Source organism: Lepidochelys kempii, chromosome 7, assembly GCF_965140265.1.
Source record: "Lepidochelys kempii isolate rLepKem1 chromosome 7, rLepKem1.hap2, whole genome shotgun sequence".
NCBI lineage: Eukaryota > Metazoa > Chordata > Testudines > Cheloniidae > Lepidochelys > Lepidochelys kempii.
Genome location: NC_133262.1, coordinates 61222117 through 61249166, shown reverse-complemented (window position 1 = coordinate 61249166; position 27050 = coordinate 61222117). Strand labels below are relative to the sequence as shown.

Sequence of the window (27050 nt, the reverse complement as noted above, 5' to 3'; positions counted from 1 at the left end):
GTGACCCACTGCATGCTGAGCCAAACCCTGCACCTGCCTTTCTCTTGAACATTAGCACCTCATTAAAGAAACCACCCTATCAGTGTTAAACTAGGACAAACAGCAGTTTTTGAAGCCTCATAACTGGAACCAGTCTTGGTCGCTTCCCAGGACCAAGCAGGCCCTGATTCTTGGGGACAGTGACTCCTCCAGATGAACCTCAGTGCTGCCTCCAAGGAGCTTGGTGCCGGAGCTCTCCTCAAAAGCTTGCAGGATTTCTGGCATAGAGAGGGAGGTGAGTTCTGGTGCTCAGAAATGGTTAAGCGGGTTGTTCCCGATTACCCAGGAAACTTGCCTTTGAACAGAGGATTTCAGTCTGGAAGGGGAGCATTTATGAAGGCTAGCAGAGGCTGAGAGCAGGGGGCTGGAGCAGAAACATGAGGATGACGAAAAGTCCCAGGTTGCACTTAACTTAGGAAATTACCTTTATTAGAATGTAGAGAACTCCAGTGGAAATACATTACAGATGCTGATCTCCTGGGACCAAAGGCAAAGCTGCTGGCAGCAGCTCAGATTCTGCTAACTCCATGGTAGTGGCACCTGTTTTCATCTGGTCTGACTTTGACCCATCAAAAAGAGGACGTGATAGTGTGTGTAATGTGGAACTATAGGAAGACAGAGTGCTTGTGGAGAGAGATTAAGGAAATGATAAATGAATGACAGCATGTCCAAAGAGCTGAGCTGTGCTGTTAGCAATATCCCTGGAAAAGTGAGAAAGTGCCTCCCCAAAGAGGAAACTGCTCAATGTGCTCATCTTTCCGGTGCCAAAACCCAGATATGGCAACCGCCTGGGACAAGAGCAGCACAAGGCTGCATCAGCAAGCAAGGGAGGTTGTAGAATCCCAGTCACTGGAGACCTTTTAGAACAGGTTAGACAAACACATATTGGGGTGATCAAGGAATACCTTGTCCTGCCTCAGTGCAAGGGGCTGGACTAGCTGACCTCTCGAGGTCCCTTGCAGCCCAACATTTGTGTGGTTCTATTATCAGACCCCAATACAAAACCAGCAAAGGCATGCTGAACAAACTCAACACCCAGGGCAAATGTGTGCATGTACAGCTGTGTATTCCTTCATCAGCACTTGGGGCAAAACATAGAGTGAGGGTGTTGTGACACTACGCCCCATATTCTTCATAGAGACATTATTATGATGTAAGATTATGGCATAACTATGATGTATTTAATGCAAGATAGGTCATGTGAGATATCATTGAAAAGGTTAGGATTTACTTAATATGATTATCCTATTTGTATGCATGTATCATTTTGTTATCTTAAGTTAGGAATATTGTCTATGCATCTTTTACAAATGTGTTTACATCTGGGGAACATCCACTAGGCAGAATGTAATCAGTCTAGATGGCTGGATAGGAAGGGCCATTAGAGAAAACAATAGGCCTTAGAAGAAGTTTATCTCCCACTGGGGAGCCTTCCTGAGGACCTTACAAACAGCCTCCGAGTTATGGCTGCTATGACACTACAAGGGCATGTTACCAGATGACCTGGTGCTGGACTCTATCTTCGAATACCAGTGTTTTTCCACTGAAAGGCATGGGAACCAAGCTTGGAGAGAAAGGGTTCCTACCATGTGCAAAAGCTATTTAAGATAGGGAGTGACATCATTATGGTTCTTCACTGACTCCCCGCCCAAAGAGACTCCTGGAAACACCTGAGGAACAAGGACTGAACTGGGGGAGCGCTGGACCTAGGCTAGAGGGATTTCTAGGCTGTGAAAGGAAACGTTGGGGTTTTAAGCTGCAAGCAAGTGCAGCTTGCCCTTTAAGAGCCTGCAGCCAGCTTAAATCATCAGTTAGGGTGAGAATTTGCTACTCATATCCAATCTCTTTAGTATATTAAGCTTAGATTGCATTTTAGTTTATTTGCTAGGTAACCTGCTTTGATCTGTTTGCTATCCCTTATAATCACTCAAAATCTATCTTTTGTAGTTAATAAATGTGTTTTTGCTTTATCACAAACCAGTGTGGAAGTTATAACTTAGGGTAAAAAGCTGTTGGATATTTCCTCTCCACATTGATGGAGGAGGCAAATTTCATAAGCTTACGCTGTACAGTTCTCTGTGCAGTGCAGGATGGTATAATTTTCGGTTTGCCCTCCAGAGGGGTGTGGACACTTGAGTATCTGGGCAGTTCTTTAGCTGAAGCCTTCCCATGCAGAGCTCATCTCAGCATCTGTATGTAGCTACAGCTGGGTGTGTCCCCCCTGTATGTGGGCTGGAGAGGGCTTGAAGGCCTGTCACAGCAGTACAGTGTAAAGGGAGCCCAGGCTGGTGGGTCAAGTGGACTCAGTTGTACCCCAGTCCCAGGTGGCATCCTGGGGGGAACTAGTCACAGGTGTAACAGTGAGGGTGTAACCTGCCCCTCCCTACCAGTTTTTTCACAAACTTAAACATCATCATCTTGCAGAAAGACTAACCCACTTACAAGCACGTACTTGCACCTCTGTGTTTGGCCCACAGAGTCAGAGTCTGTCTGAGCTGCTGTAACTCACAGGCCAAAAGGGTGAGAAGCGGGTGGCAGGAAAAGCAAGTGGTAGCGATGAGTTGGTGAGCACACTGAGGCTATCCAACCCTGTAGATATCTGAGATGCAGTTTGGCATACTGCACCATAGAAGAGCACACTGCCATGTGCCCTAGAAGTTTGAGGCAGTTCTGAACCACTGTGGCAGGGTGTGCCTTTAGATCTAGAGGAGGGGTAGGCAACCTATGGCATGTGTGCCAAAGGCAGCACGCGAGCTGATTTTCAGTGACACTCACATTACCCGGGTCCTGGCCACCAGTTGGGGGGTTTCTGCATTTTAATTTAATTTTAAATGAAGCTTCTTAAACATTTTAAAAACCTTATTTACTTTACATACAACAATAATTTAGTTATATATTATAGACTTATAGAAAGAGACCTTCTAAAAACGTTAAAATGTACTCACGCGAAACCTTGTATTAGAGTGAATAAATGAAGACTCGGCACACCACTTCTGAAAGGTTGCCGACCCCAATCTAGAGCAACGAACTGTATTGTTTGGAACTTCAGCGCTAGCAGGAAAGCCCTGGCCCTTTTAGAGTCCAGGACTGGTCCAATTAATTCTATTCTTTGAACAGGAGACTAAATGGATTTCTCTGTAGTGATTAGGAATTCCTGCATGTTGAAAGTGGTACAAATAGTGGCAACGCTGGAGAGCTCCTGAGACCTAGACTGGCCTCTCACCGCCCAGGCAACCAGCTAAGGAAACACATGAACTCCTGACCTTTGCCAGAATGCCACTACCACAGCCAAGCATTTAATGAAGATGTGAAGGGCTGCTGGTAATCCAAAAGGCAGTACTGTGAATTGGTAGAGGGATCTGCTGACCTGAGAAATTTTCAGTGGCTCTGGTAAATTGCCACATAAAAATAAGTTTCTTTTGGGGCTGTCAAGCACTTAAAAAAATTTAATTGCCATTAATCGTGCTGTTAAACAATAACAGAATATCATTTATTTAAATATTTTTCAATGTCTTCTACATTTTCAAATATATCGATTTCAATTACAACACAGAATACAAAGTGTACAGTGCTCACTTTATTTGTGATTGCAAATATTTGCACTGTAAAAAACAAAAGAAACAGTATTTTTCAATTCACCTAATACAAGTACTGTAGTGCAATCTCTACCATGAATGTTGAACTAAAATGTAGAATTATGTACAAAAAACCTGCATTCAAAAATAAAACAATGTAAAACTTTACAGCCTACAAGTCTACTCAGTCCTACTTCTTGTTCAGCCAACTGCTCAACCTTGTTTACATTTCCAGAAGATAATGCTGCCTGCTTCTTGTTTACAATGTCACCTAAAAGTGAGAACAAGCGTTCCCATGGCACTGTTGTAGCCGGTGTCACAAGATATTTATGTTCCAGATGCGCAAAAGATTCACATGTCCCTTCATGCTTAAACCACCATTCCAGAGGACATGTATCAGTGTTGATGATGGGTTCTGCTCGATAACGATCCAAAGCGTTGCGGACCAATGCATGTTCATTTTCATCATCATGAGTTAGATGCCACCAGCAGAAGGTTGATTTTCCTTTTTGGTGGTTTGGGTTGTGTAGTTTCCACATCAGAGTGTTGCTCTTTTAAGACTTCTGAAAGCATGCTCCACACCTTATTCCTCTCAGATTTTGGAAGGCACTTCTGATTCTTAAATCTTGGGTCGAGTGCTGTAGCTATCTTTAGAAATTTCACATTGGTGTCTTCTTTGCATTTTGTCAAATTTGCAGTGAAAGTATTCTTAAAACGAACAACATGCTGGGTCATCATCAGAGACTGCTATAACATGAAATATAGGGCAGAATGTGGGTAAAACAGAGCAGGAGACATACAATTCTCCCCCAAGGAGTTCAGTCACAAATTTAATTAACGCATTATTTTTAACAAGCGTCATCAGCATGGAAGCATGTCCTCTGGAACGATGGCTGAAGCATGAAGAGGCATACCAATCTTTAGCGCGTCTGGCACATAAATATCTTGCAACACCAGCTACAACAGTGCCATGTGAACACCTGTTCTCACTTTCAGGTGTCTTGTAATTAAGAAGTGGCCAGCATTATCTCCCATAAATGTAAACAAACCTGTTTCTCTTAGTGATTGGCTGAACAAGAAGTAGGACTGAGTGGACTTGTACACTTTAAAGTTTTAAATTGTTTTGTTTTTGAGTGCAGTTATGTAACCAAAAAACTACATTTGTAAGTTGCACTTTCATGATAAAGAAATTGCACTACAGTACTTGTATGAGGTGAATTGAAAAATACTATTTCTTTTCTTTACAAATATTTGCACTGTGAAAATGATAATAAAAAATAATACAAAGTGAGCACTGTACACTTTGTATTCTGTATTGTATTGAAATAGATATTTGAAAATGTAGAAAAACATCCAAAAATATTTAATAAATTTCAATTGGTATTCTATTGTTTAACAGTGCAATTAATCATGATTAATTTTTTTAATCACAATTAATTTTTTGAGTTAATCACATGAGTTAACTGCAATTAATTGACAGCCTTAGTTTCTTTTAAGTCAAGAGCAGCATACCAGTCCCCAGGATCTAACAAAGGCATAATAGATGTGCTAAAGTAGCCATCTAGAATTTTGCTTTCTTCAGGTATTTGTTTAACTGTCTTAGATCTAAAAGTGAAAAGTGACCCCTGAAGAGGGACAGGAAAGGGGGGAATAGAAATACACTGAAGGGTGTATTCCAGTTCCACCATGGTTAAAACCCACTGATCCTTGGTGATGCAGGTCCAAGCATTTAGGAAGTGGTATAGGTGGTTAGCAAAATTAGGAGTAGAGAAAGATAGTATTCTGGGAGGTGGCAGACTGTTCTCAACCAACAGGTCAAAATGGATGTTTAGAAGACCCAGTTTGCCTATAAGAACTGACAGCTGCAAAGACGTGTGGAGGACGATGCCTATTGTGATTCCTGCCCCTCTATTTGGGCAGGTCCTGGGAACACTGCAAGAAGGTCTGAAACTGTTGGAACCACTCTAGGTGGAACCATTTTCTTTTTGTTGCTGGTGTATAAATCCACAGAGGCTCAAGGGACTCACCCTTGAAGCTCATCAGTTTTATTGGAAAATAGCGAGGGGCCTTCAAAAGAGGTCTTGAATTGTTTGTTGCATCTCTGGGAGGGGGAGGGTAGGCTTGATGACGGCAGCCAAGATGAACACTCCATAGTGATGGCAGAAGCCACAGCTTGAGCTGCAGAGTCCGCTGCCTCCAGCTCGACTGCAGTGTTGTTCTGGCAATTAATTTGCCCTCCCCCACCATAGCAGAGAACTCCTGTTTTGCCTCATCAGGAACATTGTCTTTGAACTTCAGGATAATATCCCACAGGCTGAAACTGGAGCAACCCAACAGAGGCTGCTGGTTTATGATCCTCAGCTGTAAACCTCTTGTGGAAAAAAGCTTCCTGCCAAACAGGTCCAGCTTTTTTTTGAACCCCAGAGTTTTCAGCATAATCCAGTACCCAGGCCTGGGTGCTGGCAGGGTGGGGGAAGCAGGAGACCGGTAAAACAGCGTCCCAAAGTCTGTAAAAGTCCTAAAAACTACTACTAACACTAAACTACTCTAAAAATAACAAAAATACTATCTATATAGAAGTACTGAACAGTTCCTTTTCTGTTTTAGAAAGTGTGTCTCAAGAGATGAGAGAACAGCAGAGACTCAGACGTGGAACATGCAGCAGTGAGAAGGAACTGAGGGTGCCATCAGTCCGCCCCACCTTCATCACCTTGGATGAAACCATGAGGGGAACAACGGCTCATCCGCGGACCAACAGACACTACTAAATCTCCAGCTCCAGACACACGGCGCATACGTATAACCCTCAGTGGAATATCATCACTTGAAGAAGAATACTGGTACTTAACCATGCTCCAGGGCTGGAGATGTGATCACTGGAGTGAGCAGTTCCAATCCCGGTACTGGGCAAGACTCCAGAATGGTGGGAGAAGCCAGCACCAACAGGTTAAGCAACTCCCTGGCTGCCTTGATTGTCTTGGGTGTAGATAGCATTGGAAAGGGCTCCTGAGCTTGCGGTACCAAAAGGTGCACTGCTCCTTCAGGGATTGGTCTCAATGGACCCTTTCTCGACTCTGGAGTCAGCAATCCATCTTGGCTTACGGACAGCATCTGGGGGCTGCATCTTCTTTGGCTGCACCTATGAGTTCTTGCCTCAGCTCAGTGCCTTAACAGTAGACTTCCAAAGCCCTGATACCGAGTCTTTAAGAAGAGACTGTATAAGTCTCCCCTTAGGCACTGGCGGTGCGGACCTGCCTGTGGAGTCAGTCAGAAAAGAGGTTTCAGAGTAGCAGCCGTGCTAGTCTGTATTCGCAAAAAGAAAAGGAGTACTTGTGACACCTTAGAGACTAACAAATTTAGTCTCCAACGTGCCACAAGTACTCCTTTTCTTTTTTCAGAAAAGAGGGTGCACTCCAAACTAATTCAGATGCACTCATTACCCATTCAGAGCAAGAAGTTTCCGAAAGCAGATGAAGTGCAGACTCCATAAACAGGTACTTGAGTCTGGCAGTCCTTTTTCGAGCAGGATTTGATCCCTCTACAAAGATGACATTTATCACTTACATGCACCAATCCCAGACACTTGAGGGAGCTGAGGTGTGGGTAGCTTACTGGCATAGACCTGTTATTAGAGCAACAAGTCGTGAAGCCAGGAGAATGAGGCATTAGCCCAGTACCCAACTAAGCATCAGTAACCCTATACTAAAAAATTCTATTCTAAACATTCAACAACTATTTAGGGATGTACCATTCAAGCCTAAAAACTAACACAACAGGTACTATATATACTACGGGAGGAAAGATTTGCGGATACAAAGATCACAACTGCAACAACCAGAAAGGAACTGAGGGGGATTGGGGGTAGCACGGCCCTTTATACCTGCTTCCACTGGCGTGAGGAACCAGAGGGTGCTCACATTGCCTCAACAGGTACTGCTGAGGGAAAAAATCTATGGACAACTGTGCATGAGGTGTACACACCTATATTGGAATGGACATGTTCTATCACTTAAAGAAGAACCTGCACCTACTTTCTATTGGAACATAAAGTTTGGTAGTTCTTCATGAATGCAATTTTTGGTATTTTTCTGCTAGTCAACTGGACAGTACCAAACTGGGCCCTAGAACCATCTCTTACCTGCTATATTGGTGTTTGAACCTGGCAGAGAACTATCCCTACAGCTCTCACTGCTTCCTAAGAAGGAATATCCTGTGAAATTAATGCTTAGTTATTGGCCACATTCAGCTAGTAGCTCATCAACTCTGCCTTCGGATGAGCTTTCACTGTAGCCCACTAGAGCATCCTGGTGAACATGCACGTAGTGAGATTAACTTAGAAACTAAAATGCTAAACTCTACGAGCAGCGCAGTGTCAGCAATCTCAATTCCGTTTTATAGTCTATGGGTTTGTCAATGGGGGAAATATTTTCGGCCTGAATGGCCAAACACAAGTTCTCTTATTTATCTGGCATCTTATCCCACTTTAATTAAAATGCTTTGGAAGCAGCATAACTACTTTGGAATGAGTTATCTACTCTACACTTCATGTGGAAACATCCTTATTTGTAATTAACTATACCACTTCAGGCCATCCTCTTCCATTCTGCACTGCTTCACATCGGGATTAGCCTGTATTTCCCTTGTGCACCTTCTACTGCTCCAGGGTCATCCTGACTGGATGTCACCTTCCCATTTAAATGTTGGTGTTCAGCCCAAGTGTGCCCCTTCACAATTCAAGTTTGTAGCAAGTTCACATGCACGGAGTCCATTATAGCAGCCATGTGCTATAAGTCCTGTGCTTTCATGTGCTCCTATCTGGAAGTCCTCGATTTCCTTGTCTCCCTGGGGAGATGAGCACATCCAGTCCCATCTTAACAAGAGTCAGTGGAATGTGAAGAGAGATCATAGAATGAGAGGCTATCACTGCAAATGTGGCAGTAGGGGCACTCCCAGGACATGGACTAGTGCCACAACAAAACAAAGGAGCTCCAGCAGAATTACAAAAACAACAGCTTCAGTAACGCTCCCAGTACATGCACTAGGAGGAGCTGGACTGCAGTTTTGCCAGGGAGGCCACAATGAAACGGATATTCCTGCGCCATCAGAAGGCACCCAGCTGACCACAGGCGTCAGCGAGGAGATATCCTCAAACAACCAAGGTCTCTGGCATGTCCAACCCTGAGCCACAGACCCAGGCAGATACATTGCCAGAGATGGTCCCCAAGACCCAGCTGAAGAACCAGCCTGACAGCACTGCAGAGGGGACCTTTTCCTGTAAGTACTGTGTGTTGTATTGCAATAAACTGCCCTGATACTTACTGCATAGGGGGATTTAAACAACTTTGTTCTGGATAATAGCTGGGTGCCACCATGTGGGGTGGATATTACTATGAGAGAGGCCAGACATGTCTGCCTCTGTACAGCACCCTTAACTCTCCATCAGCTTGGCTTTTATTATCCTCCCCTTCCCACTAGCATGCTCAAAAAGGCATCCGTGCTAGAAAGTGTATGGTCAAAAGTGGTCAAAAGTTTAATGCATGTGATGAGAGGAGAAGTGGAAAGAAAAGACACTCCTTTCCTGATCTGGTGATGGAAGTGATGGTTCCTATAAGCCTAAGGCTGCAGTCAGAGCCATCAATTATTCAACTAATGAACCTATTGTGAGGAAAAACAGCCTCCCCTTGTTAGGCCATCCCAGAAAAATAGAATGCCCTAAAGGCCACCATATCTGGGTTCTACGGAAATGGGAATATGTAGCCAGAACCAAAACCATATAGGGTTCTACAGGTCAAATCCAACACCCTGAGTTACACCTGAAAAACAACTACAGTGCAAACCCACAGAGCATAAGGGCTCTTTAAGCACTGCAGGCAGCCTTGTGTTTGCCATGCATAGGCAGCTGCCTGCACATGGCATACACAAACACTCCTGAGGAGCAGCCCTATGTGGAGTACATGCCCATAGTCTCTTGCAGAGCTGACAACGGCCTAGATAACTGGAGCCCCTCAATGTGCAATCCTGAGTAGTAGGGGATGGAGATGATGAGCTCTGCCATTTCTCTGGGTCTCTCCTCCCAACCTAGCAACATTACTTACTTGAATAATGAGTGGGTTGAGCCTCAGACAGATGTTCTGATTCCATTAGACCTGGGAACAATATTTCAGATGAACCTCTCCCAACTTTCCCACCCAATGAAAAATGAGGATTCATGTCAACCAAAACATTTGCAAACTTACATGGAATTCACTGAACTATTTTGGTCAAAAATTCAAAATGACCTTTTGTTTTGAATTTTACTTCAATTTCATTTAAAAAGTTTGAACTAAAAAATGGAACAAAAAGTTTAGTTTAATCCAAAAGAAAAAAATTTCAGTTTGCCAAAAACCAAAAATTTGTTTCAGGTCATCTGAAAGTGAATTTCTCTTTCCATTTTTCAGTTTGGACAGTGAACTGAAAGTCTGTTATTTGCATAGCTCTGGCATCTATGCTACAATCGCAGACAGACACTGAAAAAGGGCCTGGATCCAAACCTAAGTCAATGGAGGGACTCCACTGGGCTTCAGCGAGCTTTCTTCAAGCCCTAAGTCACAACACGTAACTACCTTACATCTCTATCTGTGAATTAGCAGAACTACATAAGATGACCAAGCTGTAGTCACCCAGAATGACTGAAGTGAGCAGTAAGTTCAGGCCAACAGAGACCAAATAATTCTGATGTTTTATTTCTTTATATATTATACAACACACACAGTTTTAATATTTGGTAAAAAAGTTAACAAAAGTATCTCAGAAGTGACAAAATCCTTTCCACGTTTAGATTTCAGAAGCTCAAACACGATCTTACTAGACGACTGCTGTTTTCCAGCTTTTATGGAGTTTAAAGTGCAAACTACTCACAGATACAACTGGGCAAGAGTACTGCATTCTGGTGTGAAAGGTGCAGCATCTAAAATATGTAACATAAAAGCGTCATTGGGTGGATACAACGACCCTGGGAAGAAGGGGAGCTTCGGAAACTCCTTTCTGACTCCTCTGTGCAGAAATATGCTCCAGCCGCTCTGTGTAGAATCCATTGAAATCCAGCCTAGAGGAAAGCAAACACATGTTCAATAGTCTTCCCACAAATGGCCCAGAAGTGTGAAAACAGAGAGAAGTGGTAACAGGCTTCAAATGCTATTTAAGGGTTTCAAAATTCCATAGTAAAAATGAGAGAAATTCCTGGGCATACACCTAAAATTCACCAGTTACCATAATTACCATTATTTATGATTTACAGTGTATTTATACCTGTGTATTTACAGTGTATTTATACCTTATAGAGGTAAATTCCAGTTATCTAAATGGCTCAGGGGTGGAAGCATATTGGAATTTCAGAAAATCAGAGTTTGCCAAAATTGGAATTTTTGTAAATGAAAGTGTTGATTCTGGGAGACTTTTCCGACATCGTTTACCTGTGTTTAAAACAGAATCATCACAAATATTCCATAAAAGCAAGTTATAAGGCTTTTTGTCTGAAGCTTTCAACGTACTTTACAAAGGAAGATAGGCAGCATTAGCCCCATTTTACAAATGGGGAAACTGAGGCATAGAGGGCTGGCATGATTTGCACTAGGCCAAATAGCAAGTCAGTGTCAAAACTGGGAATAGATCCCAGATCTCCCAACCTTCAGTCTGGACTATGCTGTAAAACTGAATGTTACTAATCCAAGTCTCTACTATTGTTAGGGAAAAATGATTCTGAAACATCAAGCAAAGCAGTGTGTTTTAGGAAGGGTCTCTGAGTAACAAATGGGTATTATAAATTTTGGTTACAAGCTACTACTAGCCATTTAAAATTACTTCTATGAGCAATAAACACACAGTCTCCTGAAGGAAAAAAACAAGACTATACACTTTAAAATAAGGATTCTTGCTTTGTGAATCAAAGCTACAGCCTATGGCTCACTGGGGCTGTGCATCTTACATCTGTCCATCAATTCTGTAACTGCAGCTATTTCAACTTATAAATGTTAATACAAGGAACATTTCCATGCTTTTAAGTCCAAGCTGGTAAGTATCCTAGGCTGTAACTTCACTGCTTTTCCTCCTGTGACACATCAGGTTAGGAATGCCAAGTCTCTCTGCCCCGCTCCATCCTCACTCATCCCCTTAAACCTACAATTGTTTGATGCCTTAGTTGAGAATTTCCAGATATTAACATATTTGGATTTCATTTAATTTTAATCTTCTCTCATTAAAAAATAACCCCAGTCCAGTACTGTACATGGCTTGCCACCAGTGGACATCAACAGCAACAACAGTCGCAGTTCCTCTGGGGAAAAAAATACTGGCAGGAATGCATAGAGTGAGAGGCACTTCTGTTTGATGCACTTCATCCAAGCTCAACTGAGAAGGATTTCCCAGTGCATACCCTGTAGGGATGAGAAACTGGCAGTGCCTCAGCAGGCCCTACACATTTCGCACCATGTTGCAATGTAGCTGCAGAGGGATCTTAAAGACCCAGTGTTACTAATAATACCGGGCACTTTTATAGTAGCTGTTCATGCGTAGATCTGAAAGCATTTCAAAGGCAGCTCTATTATCCCCATCTTGGAGATGGAGAAACTGAGGCATGGAGCGGGTAGGTCAGTTTCTCAAGAAGTATAGTCATTTCAGTGACACAGGACAAGGCTATGACCAAATACAGTGAGACTAGCATCATTTACAAAGTCAGATTTGCAATAGCTTAAAAAAGAACCTCCATTTCCCCAACTTTATTTCTTGCAAAAGTACATTTTAAAAAAGCTACTTGCTGAACTACTGACTAAAGCTTCTTGCTATTCCAGTGTTACACTGATAGAACAGCTGGCTGCCATGATACCACAAAAAAGGAATAAAGAACAAATTTCAGTCTGGTCTAGAGTTGGACTCTTTCCTTCCTGTGCTACTAGGAGACAGTTCCACTCTGCTCACCTGTAGATGATGTTGATCATGCTGTGCTCACAGTCATTGGTGCTATAAACACTCAGCTTATCCAGAAGGTCCAGGAGATGTGTTGAGAAATTGCTGTCAAACTTGTTGATAGTTGCCTCGAAGCCAGATGTTAGTTGGAAGGCGTCTGCATGCTCTGCTAAAAGCTATCAAGAGGAGGCCACAGTAAGTGAGAGTGGTTCTGGGTGGCAACCAGACACACACTGTACAAGTTTCAGAGTAACAGCCGTGTTAGTCTGTATTCGCAAAAAGAAAAGGAGTACACTGTACAAGGACTCTCTCTTTTCTTTTTTCAAACTTCTGTTTCTATGGAAGAATATTGACATAAAATTTCAAAACTGCTCCATCCCAGACACACCTTTTCTCATGCGGCATACAACAGGATGAACAGTTGTGAAATGAATTCTATATACTGCCCCTCAGGTATGCTGCAAGACCCAAGCCTAGAGCATGCTCCCTGGGCAAGGTACTGACACTGAGAAGACATCATGCCCTGGGGGTTTAAAAACCTTGCCCTGCTGGTCTGACACACAATCCAAAGGTATGAAATGGATCCTGTTAGAGTTGTGTAGTAGTATCTTCAGTAGTAGTGTGGCTTTAACTGATCTCTACAGTATTTCATCACAGGCACTATGATCAGAAGCATCCTGTGGGTGGCTTGTTTTCAAATGCTACGTGCTGCTGTACACGAGATAGGTTCATCAGGCAAACAACACAGGCAGGGAATGTCCAGCAGACCACCTTCAAGCATTTACACTGCACTGCTCTTTCGTGGCCCCCTAGTGGCTGTCTGCAGGAATGGTGTGTCAGCCTAGCAGAAGGCAGATTGTGAGCTGCAGGGTGAGAGAAGTTAGCATACATATACACAGAAAGGAAACAAACAAAGTCAGGTGTCCTAATCTCAAAAGGGATGGGCTGGAAATGGTCTAACAGTCTACACACTAACTGGTTCATTTGCCACAAGATACTACTTTGGAGATGTGAAAGAACCCGAGCCACAAAGAACCCATGCGTTAGTGCCCACTGCCCTTGATAAAAACAGTTCAGAACTAAGTAATAAGACAAATGTTTGCTGTAAGCAACATAATTCTGCTGCAGCTGGGTAACAATGTACATGTTTAGCAGGGTCAGCGCTCTCATTAAACCACAGAGGAAGAAGGAAAATGACATGAAAAAATGCTTACTAATCTTTTGTAATTGTTGTTCAAGATGAGTTGCACTTGATCCATTCCACTCTTAGTGCCTGTGTGCCCCATGCACCATTACCAGCAATTTTTCCCTCACTGCTATAAAATGCCTAGCTGACCCTGAGCCCCCCTCAGTTCTTTCTTTCCAGAAATTCCGACATAGAGGGGTAGGAGGGTAGGTCGTGGAATAGACATGTGCAACACATCTCGAAGAACAACAATTACAAAAGGTTCAAAACCGTCTTTTCTTCATCAAGTGCTTGCACATGTGCATTCCACTCTTGGTGACTCCCAAGCAGTAATAAAGCTGGAGGGATCAGAGTTCACATTCATACAGCTTAACCAAATTTGGCATCATCCCTAGAATAATAGGTGATGGTATAATGGGAGAAAGTGCACTGATGACTGGCTTGCTGCTTTACAAATGTCCTAGATAGGGATTTGCACTAAGAACACCACTAAGGATGCTTGAGATCTTGTGGAATGAGTAGTCAGGTTACTTGGTGGCCAAATGCCTGCCTGTTCATAGCAAGTGTGGATACATGACGTTATCCAAGACAAAATCCTCTGTGAACAGTTGGATGGACTGCTGAAATGGTTCAGTCCTGTCTATGTAAAAGTCTAGAGCTCATGTAACATCCAGTGTGTGTAGTCATTGATTCCTATTTCTGTGAGGTTTTGGGTATAACACCGGTAAGTAAACTGCTTGATTGCTATAAAAATTTGAAACTGCTTTACAAAGGACACTCAGGGGAGGGTGTAAATATACCTTATCTTTAAAGAAGACCGTATATGGAGGTTCCGAAGTCAAGGCATGGAGTTCCAAGACTCTTCTAGCAGAAGTGATGGCAATTAGAAAAGCCACCTTCTAAGGGAGGTATAGTAAGGAGCACATTGCTAAAAGGTCAAACGGTGGTCCCATAAATTTAGACAAGACCAGGCTCTAGTCCCAAGGGTGGAGGGACAAGCTCTCTTCATTGAGGATACAACTTTTCAAGGCCTTTAAGGAATCGGATTGTCATGTCATTTGAAAAAACAGAACTGTTATCCACACAACGGTGGAAAGCTGATATTGTTGTCAGGTGAACCTTGACAGAGGAAATTGCTAAGCCTTGCTGTTTCAGGTGCAGCAAACAGTATATGTTGGATGGACGAATGTATCAGCAAGACTCTGGTTTGGGAAGCCAAGACTAAGAACCGCTTCCATTTTGACAGCTAGGTGGCTTTGGTGGAGGGCTTTCTACTGCTTAGTAAGACTTGGCGAATTTGCTCCAAGCAAGCTTGTTCTCTGGGATTTAGCCATGGAGCTTCCAGGCTGTTAAATGAAGGGAACACAGGTTCGGGGGAGCAGCTGACTGTGGTATTACATAAGAACATAAGAGCAGCCATACTGGTTCAGACCAAAGGTCGATCTAGCCCAGTATCCTGTCTTCCGACAGTGGACAATGCCAGGTACCCCAGAGGGAATGAACAGAATAGGTAATCATCAAGTGATCCATTCCCTGTCGTCCATTCCCAGCTTCTGGCAAACAGAGATTAGGGATACCATCCCTGCCCATCCTGGCTTATAGCCATTGATGGACCTATCCTCCATGAACTTATCTAGTTCTTTTCTGAACTGTATTTTAGTCTTGGCTTTCACAACATCCTCTGGCAAAAAGTTCCGCACACTGACTGTGCATTGTGTGAAAAAATACCTTGTGTGTGTTTAATAGGCAGCAGGTTTAAATTTCATTTGGTGACCCCTAGTTCTTGTGTTATGAGAAGAAATAAATAACACTTCCTTATTTACTTTCTCCACTCCAGTCATGATTTTATAGCCCTCTATCATATCCCCCCTTAGTAGTCTCTTTTCCAAGCTGAAAAGTCCCAGTCGTATTAATCTCTCCTCATACAGAAGCTGTTCCATACCCCTAATAATTTTTGTTGCCCTTTTCTGAACCTTTTCCAATTCCAATACATCCTTTTTGAAATGGGGTAACCACCTCTGCACGCAGTATTCAAGATGTGGGCGTACCATGGATTTATATAGAAGCAATATGATATTTTCTGTCTTATTACCTATCCCTTTCTTAATTATGCCCAATATTCTATTCGCTTTTTTGACTGCCGCTACACATTGAGTGGATGTATTTAGAGAACTATAAACCATGATACCAAGATCTCTTTCTTGAGTGGTAACAGCTAATTTAGACCCCATATTTTATATGTATAATTGGGATTGTGTTTTCCAATGTGCATTACTTTGTATTTATCAACATTGAATTTCATCTGCCATTTTGTTGTCCAGTCACCCAGTTTTGAGAGATCCTTTTGTAGCTCTTCACAGTCTGCCTGGGATTTATATATCTTGAGTAGTTTTGTATCATCTGCAAATTTTGTCACTTCACTGTTTACCCCTTTTTCCAGATGATTTATGAATATGTTGAATAGGACTGGTCCCAGTACAGACCCCTGGGGACAACACTATTTGCCTCTCTCCATTCTGAAAACTGACCATTTATTTCTAATGACCTTTTGTTTCCTATCTATTTCTAATGACCTTTTGTTTCCTATCTTTTAACCAGCTACCAATTCACGAGAGGACCTTCCCTCTTATCCCATGACAGCTTACTTTGCTTAGGAGCCTTTGGCGAGGGACCTTGTCATCTTTGGAGCCCTTTTTAAGAACTGGAGTCATATTAGCTATCCTCCAGTCATTTGGTACAGAAGCTGATTTAAATGATAGGTTACAGACTATAGTTAGTAGTTCTGCAATTTCACATCTGAGTTCCTTCAGAACTCTTGGGCGAATACCATATGGTCCTGCTGACTTATTACTGTTTAGTTTATCAATTTGTTCCAAAACCTCCTCTAATGACACCTCAATCTGGGCAGTTCCTCAGATTTGTCACCTAAAAAGAATGGCTCAGGTTTGGGAATCTCCCTCACATCTTCAGATGTGAAGACTGATGCAAAGAATTCATTTAGTTTCTCCGCAATGGCCTTCTTGTCCTTGAGTGCACCTTTAGCATCTTGATCGTCCAATGGCCCCACTAGTTGTTTAGCAGGCTTCCTGCTTCTGATGTACTTACAATTTTTTTTTATTATTTTTTGAGTCTTTGGCTAGCTGTTCTTCAAGTTCTTTTTCAGCTTCCTAATTATATTTTTACACTTGATTTGCCGGAATTTATGCTCCTTTCTATTTTCCTCACTAGGATATAACTTCCATTTTTTAAAGGATGCCTTTTTGCCTCTCACTGTTTCTTTTACTTAGTTGTTTAGCCATGATGGCACTTTTTTGGTTCTCTTACAGTTTTTTAATTTGGTGTATACATTTAAGTTGAGCCTCTATTATGGTGTTTTTAAAAAGTTTCCATGCAGCTTGCAGGGATTTCACTTTTGGTGCTGTACCTTTTAATTTCTGTTTACCTAACTTCCTTATTTTTGTGTAGTCCCCTTTTCTGAAATTAAATGCTACAGTGTTGGGCTGCTGTGGTGTTTTCCCCGCCATAAGGATGTTAAATTTAATTATATTATGGTCACTATTACCAAGCGGTTCAGGATCAGATCCTGTGCTCCACTTAGGACTAAATCAAGAATTGCCTCTCCTCTTGTGGGATTCCAGGACTGGCTGCTCTTAGAAGCAGTTATTTAAGGTGTCAAGAAACTTTATCCCTGCATCCCTTCCTGAGGTGACATGTACCCAGTCAATATGGGGATAGTTGAAATACCCAGTTATTAAGTTTTTTATTTTAATAGCCTCTCTAATCCCCCGGAGCATTTCACAGTCACTATCACCATCCTGGTCAGGTGGTTGACAATATATCCCTGCTGTTATATTCTTATTATTAGAGCATGGAATTACTATCCACAGAGGTTCTATGGTACAGTTTGGTTCATTTAAGATTTTTTCTTCATTTGATTCTACGCTTTCTTTCACATATAGTGCCAGTCCCCCACCAGCATGACCTGTTCTGTCCTTCTGATATATTTTGTACCCGGATATTATTGTGTCCCATTGATTATCCTCATTCCAACAAGTTTCTGTGATGCCTATTATATCAATATCCTCATTTAATATAAGGCAGTTCAGTAAACGCATCTTATTATTTAGACTTCTAGCATTTGTATATAAGCACTTTAAGAACTTATCACTTTTTAGCTGTCTGCCATTATATGATATAATTGAATGGCACTTTTTTCATTTGACTGTTTCTCATCAGATCCTACCTGTATTTTATCATCTTCCATCCTCTCCTCCTTACTAGGACATAGAGAATCTCCATTAATAGATCCTCCCCTAAGGGATGTCTCTGTCCGAATCACGTGCTCCTCTGCACCTGTAGGCTTTCCCCCAGCCCTTTGTTTAAAAACTGCTCTACGATCTTTTTAATTTTAAGTGCCAGCAATCTGATTCCATTTTGCTTTAGGTGGAGCACATCCTTCCTGTATAGGCTCCCACTTTCCCCAAAGTTTCCCCAGTCCCTAATAAACCTAAACCCCTACTCCCTACACCATCGTCTCATCCATGCATTGAGGCCCTGCAGTTCTGCCTGTCTAACTGGACCTGCGTGTGGAACTGGAAGCATTTCAGAAAATGCTATCATAAAGGTCCTGGACTTCAATCTCTTACCTAGCAGCCTAAATTTGGCCTCCAGGACCTCTCTCATATCCTTCCCTATGTTACTGGTACCTACACGTACCACAACCACTGGCTCCTCCCCAGCACTCCACCTAAGTCTATCTAGATGTCTCGAGAGATCCGCAACCTTTGCACCAGGTAGGCAAGTAACCATGCGGTTCTCCCGGTTATCGCAAACCCAGCCAACTATGTTTCTAATGATCGAATCACCCAATACCCGTTTCTTCCTATAACTGGAGTTCCTCCCCGCACTCCCCAGAGAGGTATCCTCAGTGCGAGAGGATACCACATCTGGAAGGAGGGTCCCAACTATGGGATCATTTCCCTCTGCTCCAGTTAGATGTTCTCCTTCCCTGAGACTTTCATCCTCCTCAACAGCATAGAGGCTGTCAGACTGGGGGTGGGACTATTCTACTGTGTCTCATTTATGTACCTCTCTGTCTCCCTTAGCTCTTCCAGATCAGAGACTCTGAGCTCCAAAGCCCGTACACAGTCTCTGAGAGCCAGGAGCTCCTTGCACCAAATGCACACACATGCCACCTGCCCATTGGGCAGGTAACCATACATGCTGTATTGGGTGCAATAAACTGGATAGCCCCCCTCTGTTGCTGGATGTCTGCCTGCATTATTTTTTTATTTATTATCTATTTGAGTGATCAAATCCAGGTGCAACAGAAGTAAGATTGGAGTCACCACTAAGAGATCAAGTCGAGTGGAGAACCAGTATTGGTGTGGGCACACCAATTGGAATTGGGGGTAAAGCATAATAAAGCTTTACCGTCCAGGGTGGCAGGAAGGCGTCTGCAATGGAACCCAGACTGCAGCCTCGACAGCAGAAGAATTGATGACATTTTCTGTTGTACTTGTTCTCATATAGGTCTGCCTGGGAAGTCCCCCACTGCTTGAATATGCCTCTGGCTACATCCAGGTGAACAGACCACTCGTGATGACTAAAGAAAGACCTGCTCAAGTGATCTGTTATCTCGTTCTGCACCCCTGGAAGGTAAGAGGAGTCGAGGTAGACTGAATGGGCTATACAAAATTCCCATAGATGAACTGCTTCCTGAAAAAGGAAGGATGAGCGAGCTCCTCCCTTCCTGTTGAGGTAAAACATGGCTGCGGTGTTGTCTGTCAGAACAAATAGGTTTCTCCTTCTGATATGAGGCAGGGATGACTGACAGGCAAGACTAACCACTCTGAGCTCTCTAATGTTGATATGAAGAGAGATCTTTGTAAATGACCAAAGACCTTGAGTTCTGAGGGGCCCCAAGTGTGCTCCCCATCCTAGCACTAATGTGTCTGAGACCAGAGTCATTGACGGTCGAGAAGGGATGAAGGGAACATCCACACAAGCGTTGAGAGGATCCAACGACCAATTCAGAGAAACAAAGAACCCGGGAAGGAACTGTGAATACAATGTCCACAGGAAGATGGCTTGGCAAGTACCCTGAGACCATCCAAGTCTGGAAGAGTATGAGATACAGACTCACATGTTGTACCACTTGTGGGCACAAGACCATGCGGCTCAGGAGCCTTATACAGTTTTGGGCTGTTATGATTGGATGACATTTGAGGTGTGTAACCAGGGACTGGACCAACTGGAATTGTAACTTGGGGGAAGGGGGGTAACACCCTTGCCTGGATAGAGTCTAACACACACCAATAAACTCTATCCTCTGTACCAGACAAAGTATAGATTTGTCTGCATTGATCAATAGGCTTAAGGCCTTGAATGTTGACTGGATGAGTCAAACACTGGACACAACCAGAGCCCTGGCCCAGCCCTTGACTAGTCAGTCATTCAGATATGGGTAGGCCTGAACTCCTAATCTCCTCAGGAACACTGCCACTACAGCCATACATTTTGTGAATACCCGAGAAACTGCAGACAGGCCAAATGGAAGCACCGTGAACTGGTAATGTGACTGCTTCACTACAAACCTGAGGAACCTTCTGTGCCCACAGTATATTGAGGCATAGAAGGAGGCATCTCTTAAATCAAGGGTGGCGTACCAGTCCCTGGGATCCAGAGAAGGAATAATTGATGCCAGGAGGACCATGCAGAACTTTATATTTTTGAGATAGTTGTTAAGTTGATGCAGGTCTAAAATAGATCCGAGACCTCCCTTGGCTGTCAGGATTAGGAAATAACGGGAGTAGAAACCCTTCCAGGCTGTGGGGGGAATCTTTTACTACCTCTATCTGTATGCCCAGATTTAAGGCTACTCCCTTTAACAACTCTAGGTGAGCTTTATAGTCATCTGGGGGAGGTGAGATGCCCTTGACTGAGACTGCCTTGTCAGGAAAGGAGGACAAGGAGGCCTGCACTGGCTGTGGATGCTCTTCCTTCCCTTCTTTATCTATGGGGTCCTGTTGAACCTGGTTTTGGAATCTGGTTTGAAACCGGGAAGAGTAGGACCCAATCTCCGACTCAAAAGAGGACAATTCTCATTCTGGTGGCCACAGGAGTGCAGCTCCTGACTGTGCTGGCGATCAGTGCCAAGGTGGAGAGGTCTGCAGCAAGGCCAGCATCATGAGTTTCCCCTTTGATGATGCTGAAGGGCAAGCTGTCATGGGTACAGGAGACTGGTCCAGTACCATGCGTTGTAATGATCCAACCAGTTCACCCGTGTCCGCCAGCACTGAAAGTGACGACTCTTGTACTGCGAGCAACACCAGTACTGACAGCAAGAGGAGATCACTAGCAGCTGCAAACACCTCTGGCAATGTTGGTATTGAGAGTGTTGGTATCGGTGCAGTGCTGCAGATATGGGAGTCTCTTCTGGCTCCAGACTTGACAGTACCTGCATAGGTGCCGGCTTCCATGGTACCAAGGCAGAGGAGCACTTGGGTTTAGAGTGCAATTTATTCTGATCCCCATACCTGGCAGACTTCATGTAGATTGCCCCCTTTCAGCAGTCTGCTTTTTATGCCTCTTCCTAGGCACTAGGATTGGTACCAGGACTCTGACATGATAGGATGCCAAAGCAGTCGGTGCTGATTCTGTCTGTCTGGCTCAGATGGAGGTCTTGGTGCCTTCTCCATGAGCAGAAACTTTAGCGGGGCTTCCTGATCTTTATTTGTGTGAGGCTTAAAGCCCTTGCAAATTTGGCAAAGGTCCCAGTATGAGCTTCCCCAAGGCACTTCAAGCAACTAACTTGTGGGTTGCTCATGGGCATAGACTTATTATAGGAAACACAGGGTTTGAAGCACAGTGACCAAGGCATCTCTTGGCACCAGGGATTGATGGAAAAGCAAATAAACAGAAAATCTAACTGTAATTTTACTACTAGTGACTAATTATTCACAATACATAAAGAACAAAATCAACTGTGAGAACTTGCAAATGCAAGAAGAATAGTTCCAGAGACGATCATGGTTGGCAAAAAGAAGCTGAGGGGGCACAGGGTTGGCTAGGGGCTTTTTACCAAAGCTAGTGGCACTTGGCAGCAGAGGGTGCTCAAGCCACCCCAACGAATACCACTGAGGGAAAAATTTCTGGCAACTTTGAACTGGGCACATACACACCAAGAGTGGAATGCATTGTGCAAGCAGTCAAAGAACACTTGTGGTGAAATGAGAAGGTAGGCATTAGTGGAAATGTGCTGTTCTGAGGTATTCGTGGATTTGTAACACTGAGTCTGTAAGCATTCTGTATCTCAGCAAGGATCTGTGCTGAACAGCTGCTGTGTGGAAGTGTCCCTTACTCAGCAGGCCTGCTCCATGTGTGTAGGGAGAGGTAGATCTGCTAAATTTAGTGACCAAAGTAAGCATTCACTGCTTTTTATCCCTGTTGACAGGGCTGGCTCTGTAGGGGTAAGACTGACAGAAAGCTGGATTCTGTTCCTTTCCTCTAGCATCAGAATTGTGTATTAAGTTCCAGTCAGTTACACTATGCAAACCCACTGAAGAGAACAGAGCTGCATGGCTGTCACTGGAAGCTTGCAGAACCTTTATGCATGATGAGCATCCCTGAGAAGAAAAAAGCTCAGCCTGACTGTCAGAGCCTTGGCTGAGCTTGTAGTGCTAGCAGTTAGAAAAATATTTTTTTTTCTCTTGTAACCTGAGCACATTTGATCTGAATTCACTAAAGGCATGTGTAAGGGCATAACAGACATGGAACCTTGAGGGGCCATTTCTCAGAATGAAGTCGCTCTTTGAGGAATGTTTTGAGTGTATTTATTTACATGAGCTTTTAAGTTCACACTTAAAGGAGCCTGGCTGGTTAGTTTAAAGAACACTTATTCCCTCCTTGTTACCAAATGGGAACAGCACACGCTGCTGGCTGGATGATCGTGAAGTACCTCTATGGCTTTTTCAGTGCAATGGAAGAAAGGTAGAAATAAGAGAAACCTGACTTCCAAGGTGCTGTCTGGAAGGAAGAATTAGCCAGTTAAGAACAAGCAAATAAATATTCTTAAAAGTGGGTGCCTTACTTTATTAGTTAGCTGCTTCTTCACAACTTCCTCGGCACGCTCCTGCTCTGTTGGTGGGCCCAACATTGTGCCGTGCTCTAATGTAAGCCGGCCCATTTCATTATTCAGCTTCATGCTTTGGGTAAATCTCTGTGGGAAGAGTAGATGATAGAACATGGTAAACATCAAGCGCCATTTCTATAGTTAAAATGAAGCATAAGAACTGGTTTTAATTCAGGCAGGACTTTAGAGCTTCAATAGTTCACAAAAGCCTTCTTCCATAGCAGCGGGGTACATGGGATCAAATCCTGGTTAAGGCAGCGATGAAGTTAGTGTTTCCCATCAGACTGCCTATTTGTGTACGTCGCTAAAACTGGTGCATGAGACACCAGTGCTGGGTCATGATAGGCAGACACAACTGTTTTACAGGTCAGGACTGAGGTGCATTGGGGTGCCCACAACTGGAACAGTAAAGGGTGCTGCAGATCAGTACAGTGGTGTACTGGCAGAGTTTTGGGGAAGAGGACAGAAAGGAAGACTCTGGGGTGCCGAGGGTTAGAGCTGAGATGCAATGACAGATATATACAGAGAACTTGCACAATGCACAACTGAATATTCCTGACTACCGACTCCTGTTCTAACCACTAGGTTAGAAGGCTGGGTTCAAGGAGGAAAGAGATTAGGTCAAGGCTGGGAACAAACAGGTGCAGGAACTATCACAGCTGTGGGCGAATGCTTTGAGCAGCCATTGAATGCTGCTGCTCCTGGGTTTAACAGCCAGTCTGCTGACTCTTCCAACCAATCAGGCATAGATGACAAATCTGAGGAACTGTCGCAGACTGAGGTGTCAGAACACATGAACAAGGGGGTCACCCAATGAAATTAATAGGCATCAGGTTTCAAACAAACAAAAGGAAGTACTTGTTCACACAGTGTACAGTCCACCAGTGGAACTCGCAGCCACGGAATGATGTGACGATCGAAAGTAGAAGTGTGTTCAAAAAAGAATTAGGTAAGTTCAAGGAAGATAGGTCCATCAGTGGCTAGTAGCCAAGATGGTCAGGGATGCAATCTCATGCTCTGGATGTCCCTAAGTATCTGACTGCCAGAAAATTGGACTAGATGACAGAGGATGGTTCACTCAGTAATTGCCCTGTTCTGTTCATTTCCTCTGAAGCATCTGGCAGAGGCCACTGGTGGAAGACAGGATATTGTACTGAATGGACCATTGACCTGACTCAGTATGGCCATTTTTATATTCTTTACAAGCACTATGAGTCAATTCTCATTCATACTAAACTATCAGTATTCTTGTAAGAATAACATAAAATCAAACTTTCCCTAGAGTAGGATGTTTCAGTCATCATCTTCTTGCCAAAGCAGCTGCCAGAATAGTAAAAAGAAAGCTAAAGAGGCCAGTGAAAGAAGCAAAGTATTTCAGAGGGAGGAGAGAAGGGCAAGTCAAAAGAAATGGCACTGTGAGAAGAGGGAAGTGGCATTTTGAGCAGCTGCAAACACTCTGCTGCGTGCTGGGAGGCCCCATACCTGCATACAGTTTGTGAACATGACACAAACAGACATCAGCTTGGAAAAGATCTTCAGTAGCTCAGGATTTGTTAGCATGCAGTCCTTTAGACAGTTATCCAGAAAGCTCGTATGGTGGCTCAGGACATCATCAATATTGGAAGCCTGTTATAGGAAAACACAACAATAAACAACACATCAACCAGTTCCTTACACTAACCTGCTACCAGAGATTTAAAATATCGGTTAGTGATGTGAAATAAATTAATGGAAAAAGAAAAAGTAAAATTGCTATGAGATATTGAGAAGATCATAGTGCTTAAAATGTAAAGTTAAACTCAGACAGGAAATACATTATAGGAACAAAATGAGATTGGGAAATGCTAACTGTTTCTGTAGGGTTTTACAAGTTTTTAGTCATCTCAACTGATATGGCAAGTTTACATTCAGATAAAACTCTACACTGACTCAAGATGTGCAGAGATTAAAAACGCAAATTGAGTCATGAGAAGGGTATTATAGCAAACACATCCAAGACATCTGCTCATACTTCTCAGAGCCAACAAGGGTCAAAAGCACAACCTTTCCCAGAACTGGAATGGAATAGGGATAAACCCCGTTCCCTGATGAGTCGGGGACGTTGGTTCTATCTTTCCTTATGCCAAGGGGTTCCTTTTCCATTTCAGAGCTCTTTTTCATGAGAGTGCTTGGTGAAAACAGGGGGAGATTGGCACAATGGAGAACATTAGACTGAAAGGGGCTGCCCTTTCCTGTCATTTCTAAATCTCAGTGATCCTAATTCATGGAATACCAGGTAGGGAAAACCTGGCCCAAACAGTCCCAAGGTATGATTAAGAGCTAGTTCTGTGCTCCAAACCTGTAGTGCAATATATGCCTTATTGAAATCAATGGAAGTTTTGCCCAGATACTTGGGGAGGTCTAAACCCTTGCTGACAATTCCCTTACAAAATTTATATATATGCCTTTAATAGCAAATTAGTGATTAGGATTATTCTGTTTCATAACTGACTGTCATAACAAACAAAAGCAATGTATATGTCACCCAATCTTCCTGACCAACAGTCCAGTCCTCTGGACCCTCAGGGAGGGTCGAGTGAACATACAAAAGAATTCAGAGTGATTATTAGTCATAGTCACAGTCAGAGAGTCAGCAAAAGCTCTGTATCAGTGATTCCTGGGTATGTCTAAAACCTTTGCATCCCAGTACTCTGGGACCATTCTCCCCTCATGCAAAGAGCTGCAATCTTTCTTCTGTTCCTGTTATTTTGTTCTCTTTTGGTAGATGGGATCCAGCCACTGATGGCACCATGTCACATGGTGGTGTAAGCAGGAGCTGGAGCACAGAGAAAAGTGTGGTTCTAAGAGAGAAAAAGCCTTTATTAATAATAGAGATGGGAAGTGATGAAGAAGAGTCAGCACAACTGTGGTGTGGTGAGACCAACAATTTTAGCCCTGTAAATGTCTGCCTGCACAGAAACAGCCTCTGGAGGAATACATTTTGGAACGAAAGACAGCTACTTTTGTGAGTCTCCCACACCCAAAAGTGTGTGTTGCAAACTCTTCTGCAGGAGTTAACTACTCTCCTAGCAAGTGCTGGTGCACAAAGACATACAAAAAAAAAAAATCAAACTAGCATTGTAAACTTCAACCACTGGAACAGTCACACGCCAAGGGACAACATTGCTAGGGAGAGTTACTCCAATCTAGACTTCTAAGAAGGCAATAAAATAATGGGGAGTAAGACAAGTGTACGTCTGGAAAACTCTTGTCTGGATCCCCTTAGCTGCTCCTCCTTAAATTTCTTTCTTTTCTAGGCAGAAGCACTGTCAGGCTTCTGATGTTATCACCACAGGAACAGCACTTAAAGAATTCCCAACAATCTCTTCTGGAGCAGTAAGTGTGGGGAACACAGTAACTGTTTTCTGGAGAACGGTATATTTAAATATTTACTTTAAGTAACTGAAATCTGATTTTTTTCTTAAACAAGAGGGATAAGAGTAACAGTTCGGTGACTTGGGACTCTTGTCCATCTGGCCACAGGTCAAACCACTAAACTCACCGATTTCAAGTTTTTCTCAAGGATATGCCATGTTGGTTCCATCACTTCAAACATCATATAATACTGGATATTCTGTACAAAATTCAGCATCCGCTGTCGTAGTGTGAAAGCACCAGCAAACCTGAAAGAGGCAACAAGCTGCAAGCTCAGAGATGGGAACTGGCACTGGCATTGACTTTAGAGAGGCAGGTGAAGCACAACTGAAGACAACCATACAGAAGTCAGGAAATAAAACGTTTGCTCACCTTCTCGTAACTTGTTCTTCGAGATGTGTTGCTCACATCCATTCCAATTAGCTGCCCGTGCACTGCATGCACAGTTCACCAGAAAGTTTTTCCCTTAGCAGCATGCATCGGGTCAGCTCTGGAGCCCCCTAGAGTCATGCCTTCATGGCACCGCATATAGGGCCCTGCTGACCCGCCACCTCTCCAGGTTCTTCTTGTCGGATACTCCAACAGAGGGGAAAGCGGGTGGGTTTGGAATGGATATGAGCAACACATGTCGAAGAACAACAGTTAAAAGAAGGTGAGTGACTGTTTTTTCTTCTTCTTCGAGTGCTTGCTCAAATCAATTCCAATTAGGTGACTCCCAAACCTTACCTAGGAGGTGGGCTGGAGTTTATGGAATCACTGATTG

At 43.3% G+C, this 27050-nt stretch overlaps 1 protein-coding gene across 9 annotated transcripts in view; it reads right to left on the bottom strand.

Moving 5' to 3' along the window:
• Window positions 1-10320: 10320 nt before the first annotated feature.
• The window catches only part of TUBGCP2 (tubulin gamma complex component 2), a 91684-nt gene continuing 74954 nt past the window's right edge, over window positions 10321-27050 (bottom strand). For 7 of the 9 annotated variants that reach the window (XM_073353112.1, XM_073353111.1, XM_073353117.1 and 4 more), the window contains 5 exons: window positions 26415-26535; window positions 24356-24499; window positions 22832-22960; window positions 12567-12730; window positions 10321-10698 (listed from right to left, as the gene is read on the bottom strand). In XM_073353112.1, coding sequence (XP_073209213.1) covers window positions 10584-10698; window positions 12567-12730; window positions 22832-22960; window positions 24356-24499; window positions 26415-26535 — 673 coding nt within the window. In that variant the 3' untranslated portion in view covers window positions 10321-10583. Of the gene's footprint in view, window positions 10699-12566; window positions 12731-22831; window positions 22961-24355; window positions 24500-25546; window positions 25714-26414; window positions 26536-27050 lie in introns of those variants that run through there. The other 2 variants (XM_073353114.1, XR_012159936.1) reach the window with 2 other exon arrangements.